This window comes from Manacus vitellinus, unplaced genomic scaffold, assembly GCF_001715985.3.
Source record: "Manacus vitellinus isolate BGI_N305 unplaced genomic scaffold, ASM171598v3 scaffold_0_pilon, whole genome shotgun sequence".
In the NCBI taxonomy this organism is placed as follows: domain Eukaryota; kingdom Metazoa; phylum Chordata; class Aves; order Passeriformes; family Pipridae; genus Manacus; species Manacus vitellinus.
The window spans coordinates 31,507,468-31,520,803 of NW_021938789.1; the positions used below are offsets into that span (position 1 = coordinate 31,507,468).

Sequence of the window (13,336 nt, forward strand, 5' to 3'; positions counted from 1 at the left end):
TTCTTATAAGCTCCTTCCCTAAATAAGAAACAATAAACAGCTTAATATAATGTTTAATTTAAAAAGGATGTCAGAATCTAAAAGGATGTTGAAAATGAATCAGATAATTTGATATCCTTAGATACCTTTTAATTACAGTTAAAAACCAAACAAAAAAGAGACATCTATATTCCTATATGGAATAAAGAAAGGAATTATTCCTAACAGGCTTAGCTCAAATGCCTTTGATACTGTTCAAGCTACTTGCCTTCACAAGAGCTATGAGGGGTACTAGGTATCCCAGCTTTCTTCTATATACTACTCAACAACTGTGGTAGAGAACTTGCTACAAATCCTGTATTTCAAACAATGAATACAAAGGATTGCCACCTTTACAAGAGCAGTTCATTGGAAGAGCTTTCCCTTCACTGAAAACTCAAAGGACTGTGAAGAAGCAACCTACTTTCCTTCCAGAGTAAACACGGCAGGTAATAAATCAAAAGAAAACTATTTTAAGAAAATAAAAGTTTCCTTTTCTAAAAGTAGTGTGTTAATATTCTAAATATACCTTTGTTGCTAAAATCATCAATCAGCACAATTTCTGCCAAGTATTTCCTTGGTGTTCTCTTAATGACACTGTGGACTGTCCTCATGAGCGTGGACCATCCTTCATTATGGAAGACAATGACAACGCTGGAGGTGAGCAGGTTATCGTCATAATGCCAGTATTTGCATCTGTAAAAAGATTTGATTTTATTAGTTTTCACAATGTGATTACAGAACTGCTTAACCACACCTTTGTGCAAATGACATCTTCACTCATGGCTATCCTTCAAATTTAAGAGGAAGAGGATTTAAAAGGTAATACAGCTTAAGTGCATGACAGAGGTATGAGGCCCAAAGAGCAACTTCCTTCCCACCTAGAGCCTTTTTTCCTCCTGAAAGAGGTGTGATGCAGCTGGTAAATGATGACTTTTGCCTCAACATTTATATGCTTCCTCCTGTGTAGGTGGCTGGTATTGCACAGACCCCACCGAGAGACCCCTGTCACCACCACCACCACCACTTTGCTGCTTGTGCAGCCAGTAGAGAACAGTGGAAGAAAAGACCCAGACTGCAGCTGTGATGAGTGTCCTCTTCAAAACATCACACTTCAGGATGGGCTGCATATTTGGCTCACCAACTGCATCACGTACGCAATAAGGAAGTGCTGTTTCTTCCTAAGGCTCTTTGAATCCTATTTACCCAGTAGAAGGACTCTATAAAATATTTCTGTTTGCTTTATACAGTCCACATGCAGAATCTGCATAATTAGCAAAGTTACATTGTTGTGGCAAGGCAAAACTCTGCTCTTTCACAATAAAATAAATTTAAACATAGTAAGTAAACTTGCTAGAAGTACAGCAGCAGCACATGAAAAGCTCATGTCATCTGCCCTACATGAAACTATTTCCTTTTGCAAAAACCATCAGAAAAGCATAGTTACTCATGGGAAACATGTAATCCCATGTCAGAGAAAATGTGATTTTTACTGTCCATTATACATGGTTAAACTTTTAGGTTAAGTAGCTAAAAAACCCCAACCTTACCAAATCCATTCAGCCCTCCATTCCCTTACTCAAAATGCTAAGTCATGTGTTTCACCATATGCAGGAAGTTAACAGTTTTGGCTAAATTTTTGCAATCATACATTTCTCTTTTAAACAAAATACAAACAAAAATTAAAAAAAAAAAAAAGACTGCCAAACACAAGTTTCAAATCTGGCCTAATTTCAATGGGCTCCTTCCTTGAAAGATATGAAAACACATGGATAAAAAAAATACAAGACAAGAGAGAAGAAACCAAACAAAAATACTGCAGAAAACTCAAAGGAATAAAGTGAGAAACTGAACACTGAAGTGCTGCCAAATTTTAGAAAAAGACAAGAATTCATAAATCATTTGAAAGTGTAATGTCTACATAAAATTTGACAAAAACGCTATCACAATAACAAAGAACACACATTTTGATCAAAGTTAACAGTTTCTAACTCTACAAATGCATTAAATGGGAATTCAAGTAACAGGTTCAATTTAGCATGCATCTGGCTATAATATACATCTTTCTAGTAGCCAACATGACAGATCACAATTGCATCAACAGAGTGTGCAAGACTACCCAATGTCAGAAAGAGTGACATAGGAAACGTAACTATTGCCTATGTTCATCTCTATTAAACTTTTTCAATTGAAGTATCTGTATCAATGGGTTCTAGCTTGGTGAGCCATGAAACTCTGTATTCACTTAAAACATTTTGCATTTCTATTTCTCTGTGGACCTGGACTCGGGTGTTTTTTCCTGTTAGAAAACAAGCAATATGAGTATTTCAATCCACATTTTCCAATACCTATTAATCACATTTATAAACAATGGATTTAATTTGCAACTATAATGTTCATTTCTCCAACAGCATCTCAAAGTGAGACTGCTCACAGTCTCCCTAATTACAATCAGTCCAAGTATTTCCTTAACTGGAAGTTTCCCCAGCTGATCACTAGCCCCTTTTCCAACTATAATAATTCAATTCCTATCACCAAACATAAAGACTTAGCATTTTTGATTTCAATGAGCAAAATCCTTCCTTTTTTCATCTTTCAGCAAGTAAAGTCTTTAACAGAGAAAGTCTGACTTTTCAAAGACATCTATCATGTATTAAGAAATTATTAGTGACAAATAAAAACTTTTAAACTTACAGATGCACAAACTTCCATAGTTATAGTTCTCTATATACAATAAGAAGCTTAAGTGCACAGAAACATTCCTGTGTTTGAAAAGAATGGCCTTAATCATCAGAAATCACCAGAGTTTCTGAAACTACATTCAGTTAAACATGGAAAGAACTCACTTAACAGATCTACAGGTATTTAAAGAGTGTGTCTTTGGTGAAGAAGGACACATTTCACTTATTGTCAGGGAACAGCATAAATATTTATTTCTCACCTCACAGAAAATGAAAGACATTTGGTAGAAACATGCTATTAATTTTGGTCCTGTGGGAAAAAAAATTTACAGAATCAAAACAGACTACAACAAAATGGTATCTAATAAGGCATTTCTTTTCTTAGGTGAGCTGTAAGCAACGTCAGAAACAGCACGATCACTAAAAGTACGACTTACTGACTGAAGTCCTCCAGCTCAATTGCTTTTATGCCTGAAGTAAATGCAGCTAATCATAGTTACAAATTACTAACATACAAGTGCTAGACTGGCTGTTTAAAAGGGTCAGGCCACAGATGCCTTCCTTACACAGATCCTTCTCAAAGATTTCAGCTGATTACAGAATGCAGTGCTACCATTTGTAGCACAAGCATTTAAGCTGTCAACAACTTACTTAGCCATCTGCAGAGATAAAATTGATATCCTACCTAGGTGTGTTAAGTGGGGTGTGTAAAAGGAATATTTAATATGTTTAATAACAGATTTATAACAGAACTGTGTTGCTTTACGCATATATATTAATTTTGGTGATACCGTTATGTTAAAATAGAGGAAAGTGAGGTGTCATACATTCAAAAAAAAGCATACCAGCTGAATGTTGTTCAAGAGCTCTGTTTAAGAGGCAGTAGAATAGCACTTTTTGCCTCAAAGGAGAAAGCAGTATCTGATGCATCTTGCACTGTGCCCCTGACCTGCACCTTCAGCAGTTTAGCCAGGAAACTGTTTTGCTCTCCAAATAAAAAGACCACAGTTTCAGACTGCCTTCAAGGGCAAAACCAAAGCAAACACTGAAAAAGAACTCAAATCTTTTGGTTGCTTATTTCTTCCACTTCCTGCAGTATAGGTTAGTCATATTTAGCAACAAAATGGTGAAGAGCATAAGAATGAATGACAGTATGTAGCTTTATGTAATTTTAAAAAGCCGAACCAAGTACAACCCCCTGAATTTAACAATACATCTGTGAGCAATTTATAACACTTAAGCAATTTTTGATCTGTATTTAATAAATTTTTAAAACATAAAACCAAAGGTCTAGAAAGGCTTTTTGCTATACATCTGACTTAATCTCTTCAAATCTGTCAACACGCTTTACTTTTTAAAGTTGAAAAATCATGTGTTGCTAAATGTGCTATTTGCAAGCAGTGAAGCACTAAATTTATATCTCTAGTAAGAGCATGCTTTTAGTTTTTTCCAGAGATTTTATTTCACTCATTAGACAGTCCATAGATGGAATCATCAAGCCCATAAACTCTGATAGACTGCAGTAACTCTTATGCACAATCTTCTCTCTCATCTTACACTGAGAACTAGAGGTTTGAAATATAGTAGTTGTTTCAGATATGTGCAATTAATACATTTTTTAATCTCTGTGGTAGTTTCTTCCCAATAAATGTGATGGTTGCTCAGGGATCTGAGCAACAAAAGTCAGGAGCCTCAGCTCTTATTTCCTTCACATCTTCAGGGAAGGAAGCAGGGAACAGCCTTTCCTCAGTGGAGCAGCACTGACATCCAGTGGTGGGCAAACCACATACCAAGAAACCATAAATGCATTTTCCTTGTGTTTGAAGCTAAATTTTAGAGTACTGTTTTCCCTCCAGATTTTAGGCACCAAAAAAGGAAAATAATATGCCTGAATTTCCAAGAACTTTCTTCAGTTTTAAAAGAGAGGGTCAATGTTCAGGCAAAAGCTGCAAGCTATTGAAAACTGGCATGAGCAGATTCAAAGTACAAAAGGGTTTGTGACAAAGAGGATTTAAATATGTTTCAGCCTCTAGCTTCATCTGCTGGGTGCAGTCCTACCCACATACTAGCACAATGCCCATTCATGTGTAGCCTGCAGGCCAGCTGTGGCAATACACCGTGCACCAAGTTAGTTAACAAAGTCACTTAAAAAAATATTTTGAATTCTTATTGGTATAGCTGAGAGGACGGCACACTGCAGCAGATTTGCAGGAATAACAGGGTAGCATCCTCAAGCAAGTTTTGCCTCTAGACAGTCACATCACTTTTCCTGAATCCTGTAAAGAGTTACTGTATCGGCAAGAGTAACAAGCTTGCACAGATCTGTGAAGGGCTGGCAACACCTTATCTGGGCAGTGCTGCAGGGAAGAGCAGCTCTGTTTGTTTCCCCTTTCCTTGAGGGACTCATGACTGAAAGGAAACAACACCTTCAGATCAGTCCGTGAATAAAAACTTTCCATTCCCAAATCAGCACCAGCATTATTGAGCAAAACCAGAAGTGACTCATCACTGGAGCAAGTCAAAAGGCACAGTAGTGATCTAACTGAGGAACAGGGTGAGTAATGTTTCTTCTGACTATTAGCCTGCATACTTGGGATGTGAATTAGTTCTACTCCCTCTCCACCCCTAGAGGAATAGCACTGTTGAAGCCTGTGCCATGTCAGGATCCCTTATCCCTCAATCATAAAGCTGTGCACCAGCCATATCAGAGAGGAGCTCTTTTATGGGGGACCCCTCTGGACAACAACCTGGGCATCTGGGCTAAAGTGCTCCTTGGCTTGAGGAAATTTCTGCTCTTACAGCTTTGGACTCTGTTCATTGGCTTGCTCTTACAGATGTCCTGGGGCCCCACAGTCGTGATCATGGGTACATGGTCCAAGGATGGGATGACCGTACAGACTCCCTGTTAGTAACTGCTGAAGATGCAGACACAGACTTGAATTTCCTCAGGCTAAAAAGAGCCAAGACTGGAGTCTCCTTCTCCTGGAAGAGTAATCCAGCCACCAAACAAAAATGCGAGAACTGAAAAAGGATTGCACCTCGACAGAAAGATACTTAAGAGGGCAATTTAAGACCTTGAGCCAACAGAAGTGCTTCTCATGTCATCCTGAATCCCTAACTCACCCAGCATACCAGCACCTAAGCTCCAGAAAAAGTAAGAGGTCTTATGGCTGCATATTGTGACACTCTTATCTTGATATTAGTTTCCCTAGGTCAACTATCTTGCACCTGCATTTACCAAGGACACATCAGTACCCTCTGGATTTTAAGCACTGTACTTGTGTGCTCAGACCAAAATGTAGCAGCACTGATTCCCCTAAGAGAGAAGGCAGCTGCCATCGCATTCCTGTAAGCCCTCCAACAGCCAGCTCCTAAGAAGCTAATCAGCTGTTGCAAGATGAAGGACCTGAACCAGTACAAAGCTGAAGGTCTCAGTTTAGTATTTATCCTGAAACCGAAACTGACGGTTAAACAAAAAACAGAATCTCTCTTCTCCATTAATATAAAATTGTTCATAAATTGTATTTTAAATTTTATTTCATGTTTAAAGTGGTATGAAGCTCACAGTTGTATTATCATCTACTATAATTGCTTTATAGTGCATGCATTTTTCTCATTATTTGAGAGGGTCCAGCACTAGCAAAGCCCAGAAATAAGTTAGGAGCTCTATTTTCATTTGCACCTTCCTTTTCTAGTAAGTCCTGTTCTTTTCTTACAAGGAGACAGTCCTTCAGATGATAGCATGGTGTTTACAGACTTTCAATATTAAATTTAGGGCTGCTCCTTATTTTAAATCATCAATTTATTATGACTACTGCAGTAAACTGAATCTAACCCCTAGGAAGATGAATGAGAATTTTTTTTTCATAAAACACCATCAACTGTTTGCTCATGTGTATGGCTGACATCATCAAGGTAATAGCTGAGACTGGCTACTAAGTCTAGAGTAGACAGAATAAACAGATTGCAAAACTGGGCATTTCTTTTTTAATATACAACTAAGTAAATCTAATGCTAATACTAGATTTGTTACCTATGAAGCCTTATTTTTTATGCACCATCAACATCAACATAAGATTACAGCAGCTGACTTACAAAACAGGGGTTCTGGAAGAGAAGTGAACAGCCAACCTAAGAAAGACAAATTGATCAGCTAAGTTGTTTTCTTTTTCCCTTTAGCAGACAGCAGCAAAACCTTTATTATACACTACCAAACAGCTTAAACCTACGCTGAAACAGCATTTTCTATTTTTACAGTAGCTACAAGCTTTACCCATTTCCATTCCTGAAGTAGTCTGCAATGCTATGCAACTACATTGTATCATTAATGCCCTTGGGAGCACAAGATACATCTACCATACTTCTGAAAGCATCAAAATCCAAATTCAGGGCAAGGTTTGCACAAGGACCCAACACTAGGGATAACAGGAGAATTAAAGGAATAGCCTTTACATTTTTTTTTAATCACAAGATTCTTGCCCGTATTATCACTTATCCAATATTGAAAAAGTTGAATCAATAAACATCACAGGGCAGGAAAGCTAGGGCAGCTAGGTGGCTAAAATAAATTGCCTTTCCCAGGGAAGGGGAAGCTCCCATACAGGGAGATGAAGCCAAAGCCCTCCTCTTTCCTGTTTTGGTTTAAAGTGGTAAAGTCCTCCCAGGTCTCTAGGCCTTCTGCAGTCTGGTGACACACTGTGCACGTCACAGGGAGTAGAGGGGGCAAGCGGCTTCCTCAGGACCAGGGTAGGGCAGTGCTGTGGGCCGGCAGCACAAAAGCAGTTTGGATGGGATGCACTACCCTCTCCCCCTTGAGGTGTCGAGCACTGCATCTTCAGAATTAAGCAGCCACCATATGGCAATTCTTCTTATTTCTCCATTGAGTGAGCACCAGTTGAGGAAGTTATGGCTTGATATATTTGCTTCAAACAGTCCAGGCTGTGCATAACTTCGGGTTTATCAAACATTGACAAGCTTTACCTAATGTAATAATCAAGCGACTAGAAAGAAGCTTGAGGCAGTGAGCTCAGTCCCACAGAAATACTGTATTTCCACCATGCTTTGCTCATCAGGTATTAAACCTTGAAATTCTTGCCCATGCTTAGCTGGACTGCATTATAGCTTGTATCAGGCACACTTATTTGAATGCTCTAGCACAGTATGTCCTGGTTAACAGGAACAAGACAGAGTGTAAGAAGTCTATTTAATTTTAGTCTCACATTCAGATTACAACTCATTTGACAGAATGTTTCCTCCATCTGCCTCAGAATTTCTATGCTGCAAGTCAGCACCTGAAGGGTTACACAAACAGCTGCAGGAAATCGCTCAGACTGCCCCTCCACTGAAGTCAAGGTTTAAGACAGAATTTAAATATACTCCAGGTGCTGCGCTGTACATTTTTGTTGAGTAAGAGGTCATGTTCAGAACTTGGTCATCTCTTTTCAAATGCACACATAAAGAAGTAAGTAAATCCAGCTACAGATAACACACCTGGTGCCTCTGTCAACTTCCCTGTACTCTTTGGGTGAATTATTTCTCCCTCAAAACTTAACGTTTGAAATGCTAGCAGCCAACACTAAAGAGATGAAGGATCCATTTTCTCTGTAGTTTTCACTACTGGGACCTGAAATGTTAACAGAAAATGCTGGGTTTTGCTTTAATGCTCAGAATTCAAATCTTTCCTGACCACAAGGAGATGCTCTCACAATCTGTGGCTAATTAGAATTTAAATGCATTCTTTTCCCCTCCAGGACTCTTACCAGCAGTAAGGCAGCTGATAATCTGCAGCGGAAAGCCTTCCTGATTTAGTGTGACCACTATAATTCACCTCATTCTCAATCCCAGCTCTCATTGAGGTGCACAAAGATTTATGTGCACACTATAAAATTAGTTTTCTTCATTACAGAACAGTTCCAGTGTACTATGTGGCACTTGAATAAAAGATTTTCCCAAGGTACCATGTGAAATGAAATCAAGTCCCTAATGCTCCACTTCCAATGACATAGATATCAACAATAATTACTGAAATCCATTTTCTTATCAAATACGTAATTTGGTCAGTGCTATAATTAAAGGAACTAATCACATTCCTGAAGAAAGCAGGCTTTACTCCAGAGCCTTTCTATTCAATCTTCTTAGCTACAACAAGATTGACTGGACAAGTAACTACTCAGTGTAAGAGAACATATTAAATTCATGTTATTTGCCCAGACTAATAAGACTGTCCATTTCAAATGAGCAGCCAAGACTTATCTGCCTTATTTCATACCCTGAGTAATTAGTTACAACTAAAGATTTCGGTATTTTTTGACTCCAGTCCAGCACCAAATATTTTCTACACAATTCAACATTTTTAATAGCACTTGGACCATACAAAGGGTCCAAGCTGTCACCACCAAACTATGATAGGAAAAATATTTTTTCTAACAGCTCTGCCTTACTATCACACAGCTCTGCATGTGTGTATTCTTAGTAAAGTTAGAAGTCTTTATTTTTGGCAAGAATTCCCTCTTCTTTTTTTACTAAAAATAATTGAAAAATAAAACAAGCACCCTTCAAACCTGCATGTACAATTTTTAAAAACGAGCCAATCCTCATTCACTTTTGTTCTATAAAATGAGATGCAAAAACAATTGTCCAAAAATACAAGCAGCATTGTACTCAAGCAAGGAGGTTTTTTCAGGTTTTTCAATAAAAGCTTATTGCCAGTTCTGTTTGAAGTCAAAAGGTGACCCATGGCAACAGATGCAATTATTCCAGTACAAATTTGTATGGCCCAGGGGGTATGCCCTGTAACAGCAACGATGTCCTTAAAAAGGAAAACTCAAACTGGATAATCCACAGAAGGAAAAAAACACTTAAAAATATTTATTCTGCTATGATCATACTGACAGATGTGTGTGGGTGATACAGCTGAAATTCTGGCTCACACTGGCGAGCAGACAGCAGCTATCTATTGTCATATTGAAAAAAAAATCCAGCAAGAGATTAATTTGTCTCATGCCCTAAACATTAACGATGTTTCCTCTCCCAGTTAAACTAGTCAGGATAAAATTCCTGAGACATTTTTTGAAAGAAGTTGTCAAAAAAAAAATCTAGTTTAAATAGAGTAATAAGACTAAAATCTTCTGGGTCAGTAAGAATCATTTGTAAGCAACTCTTCCATGGGGTGGATAACAACAGCACATCAAGGCTGAGCAAAGCATGTTGAGCTCTGATCCTTTCTTACAGCCATCACCGTTAATTACCCTGGCATGAAATCTGACCAGCACTACCAACATCTCTGGCTTAAGGGCTCTACAGTACTGCAAGTTGGTTAATAGGAAAGATAGGGGGTTTCACAGTGCATCACTTAAAATACACTTTAAGAGAATGCTACTTGACTTCAGTCTCAGTCTGAAGGGCACTAAGCACAACCCAAATGCAGAAAAGTACAGGAATAGAAATGGTAGATGACGATTTGGAGTGTTCTACTGTGAAAGTAACTTCAAAAAGCAAAACCTGCATTGATTCTTAGTGGTTTTGAGTTAAAAGTATAAAAAGAGACTACTGCAAGTAATGCATCATAGATATGTATTTTTTAGAAATACTGAATACAGATTTTTTTTAACAACTCACACTGCTTTGGTCTTGTATACCAGGTGCAGCTCCACTGAGCCGTACACCAAACAGCCTCTTCTCAGAGCTCTACACATGTAGTCATCAATGGTTTTGTCCATCAGGCAGTTTTATTTCCCTTTTGGCTCTTTCACACATTATTTATGTGTTTCCTAATATCTGTCATAAGAAGTTAATGATTTCAGGTGCTACAACTTCGTCAAAAAGGGTTCGGGAATGGCATCCTCCAGGACAACCTCCCCAAAACACAGGAATCGTCCATTGCCACATGCAGTCAGTCAAAGATCCATGGAAGACAACCCACCTGGCTCCACCAAGAACTCCAGAAGGAAGAACAGGGAAGGTAGATGCATGGACTGGCTACCTAGGAGGAGTTCAGAAATATTGCCTGAAGCCATGCAGAGAGAATTAAAGGCAAAGCTTTATGGAGTTGAAATCCATAAGACAGGAAGGGTGAGAAGAGCTTGTAGGCTAGAGGAAGACTAAACTGATAAAAGAGATGCAATTTGTTGTCAAAGGACACAGAAAAGACTAAGACACTCAACATATAATTTCCTTCAGTCTTTACTTGCAAGGTTTGCTCTCACACCTCCCAGGTCCCTGAGTCAAGGGGCAAAGTCTGCAGAAGAGAAGAAATATCCACCACAGAGGTGAGTCAGGGACCACTTAAGTGGACATATTACAGCAAATGGGATAAACACAGCATGAGCCCATGGGATTTGGATGGATCACACCAGAGGGCACTGAGGAAGCTTGTGATGTCATTGTGAGGTCACACTCACCAATATTTACAAGGTCCTGGTGCTTAATAGTGGTTCCTGAGGACTGACAAAGACGAATTCTTGCCCACCTTCAAGAAGCAGGATCCAGGAAACTATGACCTGGAATTCATTAGCAATGGGTGAAATTTTTGGAACTGATTAACTTTATCCATGAAGGACTGCCTTCTGCTAAAATAAATGAGAACCAGTTTATTGGAGCTTAAATGTGCCAGGGATTGTCTAGCAGAAGGACAAGGGAAAGCCATGAATAGAACCACACAGAAGTACTGGCTGCCCAAGAAAGACTCAGACAGCACCTGTGATGAGTACGGAAGAATCGGAGCATCTGACAGGACAGAAGACACAGGCAGGAGACACTTCCTTTTAAAAAAGGGAACTATGAAGAAGGGAAATTTTATTTTTAATCAAATAAAACCCCAGATGCTGTTAGCAGTAAGACATACATTCTTTAAATGTACAGGGTGGTGTCCACACTAGGGAAACAGAAACGAGTACTAATTCAGGCCAAGTGCATGTAAATAAGAAGAGATTAAAAAAAAACAAAACCCACAAAAAAACCCAAACAAAACCCCAAAACTCAAGTTTGAGAAATAGCTTACTGAAGTGTAAGAGCTGCTATTCAAATATTTCTTTCAAACACCAGAAGTAGGATGCTTGCCACAAAGTCTGTCAGGCTGATACATGATCAAAATGAAAAGACACCACTTCAGAAGCAGGAGAGCTAAATTAAGGATTTCCATTGAACTCTCAGCAGTGACCAACAGCACATAACCAGAGAAGAGATCAAAACGAGGGCAAGTGCACAGTGATACTTTCCACTATATTCCCTATTCCTATCTTCAGCTACCTAAAGCTTAGGGACTTCGTAATTCGGACATCAGAGATAATCTGCCTGATAGCTTCTACTGGAATTCTCTATTTTCTGCCATTAGTAGCCTATTGACTTTTTTTTCATTTAATAAACCCAGTATTTCCCAAACAATGTTCAACATAAATAGACAAACAATTGTGGTGTATAACTATTGCTGATTCCAGCCCTGTTATCAAACAAACAGAGGAGGAAAACACAAAACCAATTTTTACCAAAGGGCCCTGGGGAGCTAAAGAATTGCAGACCACTCAATCTGACTTCCATGTTGAATAGAAGTTAGTAATAAATAACAAAATTAGTAAACCATAGACACAACTTTGGCGGAAAAAAGCCATGCCATGGAAAAATATTATCATCTTTTGAAGAAATCAAAGATTATGTGAAGATGGGTCAGGGTATTAATATAGTAACTGAATTTCTAAAGCATTTGATGAGGATCTTTGCTTGCTTTACAGGCACAGTTCTTAATCAAATATGGCAGATCTCTTAGATTAATAACTGCCAAAGTCCATTCATTCAACAGACTTATTTTATTCAATTTTAAGTGAGTTTGTGACTGTAGCAGCATAAATGTCTGTGCTGGCAGCCAAGCAGTTCACCTCCTCTTCCAGGTCATTACTGAACAATAAAAAGTTCTTGGTAGTTGCAATTAAAATGACTATAAACAGCTGCAGAACAATTCAAGGACACTACCAAGGAAATGAGCTGGCAGGAGAGCTCATTGCAAGTGCAATGACTGTATATGAAGTGTTAGGCCACTCAGTGCGTACGCTCAGCGACAAACCCTGAACTCTGTATCACCACTGGAAAAAAAATAATTTAAAAAAAATCTTGGAGTCAAATGTGGATAGCTCTTCAAGGATTTTAGCTCAGGGGAAATAAAATGGTAAGAATAATAAGGAAGGAACATGAAACATTTATATAGTAGCTTCATGGTGATATCTATTGATATTCCCATACTGTGGAGCAGCAGAGTAACAGAAGTACATGCCAGTTATTTGGGAGGAGAGGTTAAAACAAACACCACATTCTGCAGTCACTGACTCAGGATGTCATTAATTTCAGGTGTATATATGCATTTAAAAGACAAGTCTGTGCAGAGAAAGAGGTCTATGAAGCATGACAATCCTGTTGCAATTTTTGGCTCAAGTGTTCCAGCCCACTGATTGCCAGGAATGAAGCTTATCCATTCTTGTATGTTTTCTCACTAGTATATGTTATTGGCCAGAGCTAGAGATAAGGTTGTCAACAAGAACAATCACTAGTTAGACCCAGTATAGATGGATTTTTTAAATTCAATTTTATTTTAAACTTCTCTAGACAAGTGGATCATTATGCAGGGTAAACAACTAAGTTCTTGTTATTCC

At 38.5% G+C, this 13,336-nt stretch overlaps 1 protein-coding gene across 2 annotated transcripts in view; it reads right to left on the minus strand.

The window, feature by feature from the left end:
• GALNT7 (polypeptide N-acetylgalactosaminyltransferase 7) overlaps positions 1–13,336 on the minus strand; it is a 76,617-nt gene that overhangs the window by 24,558 nt on the left and 38,723 nt on the right. For both annotated transcript variants that reach the window (XM_018070841.1, XM_018070849.1), the window contains exon 3: positions 548–714. In XM_018070841.1, coding sequence (XP_017926330.1) covers positions 548–714 — 167 coding nt within the window. The remainder of the gene's footprint in view (positions 1–547; positions 715–13,336) is intronic.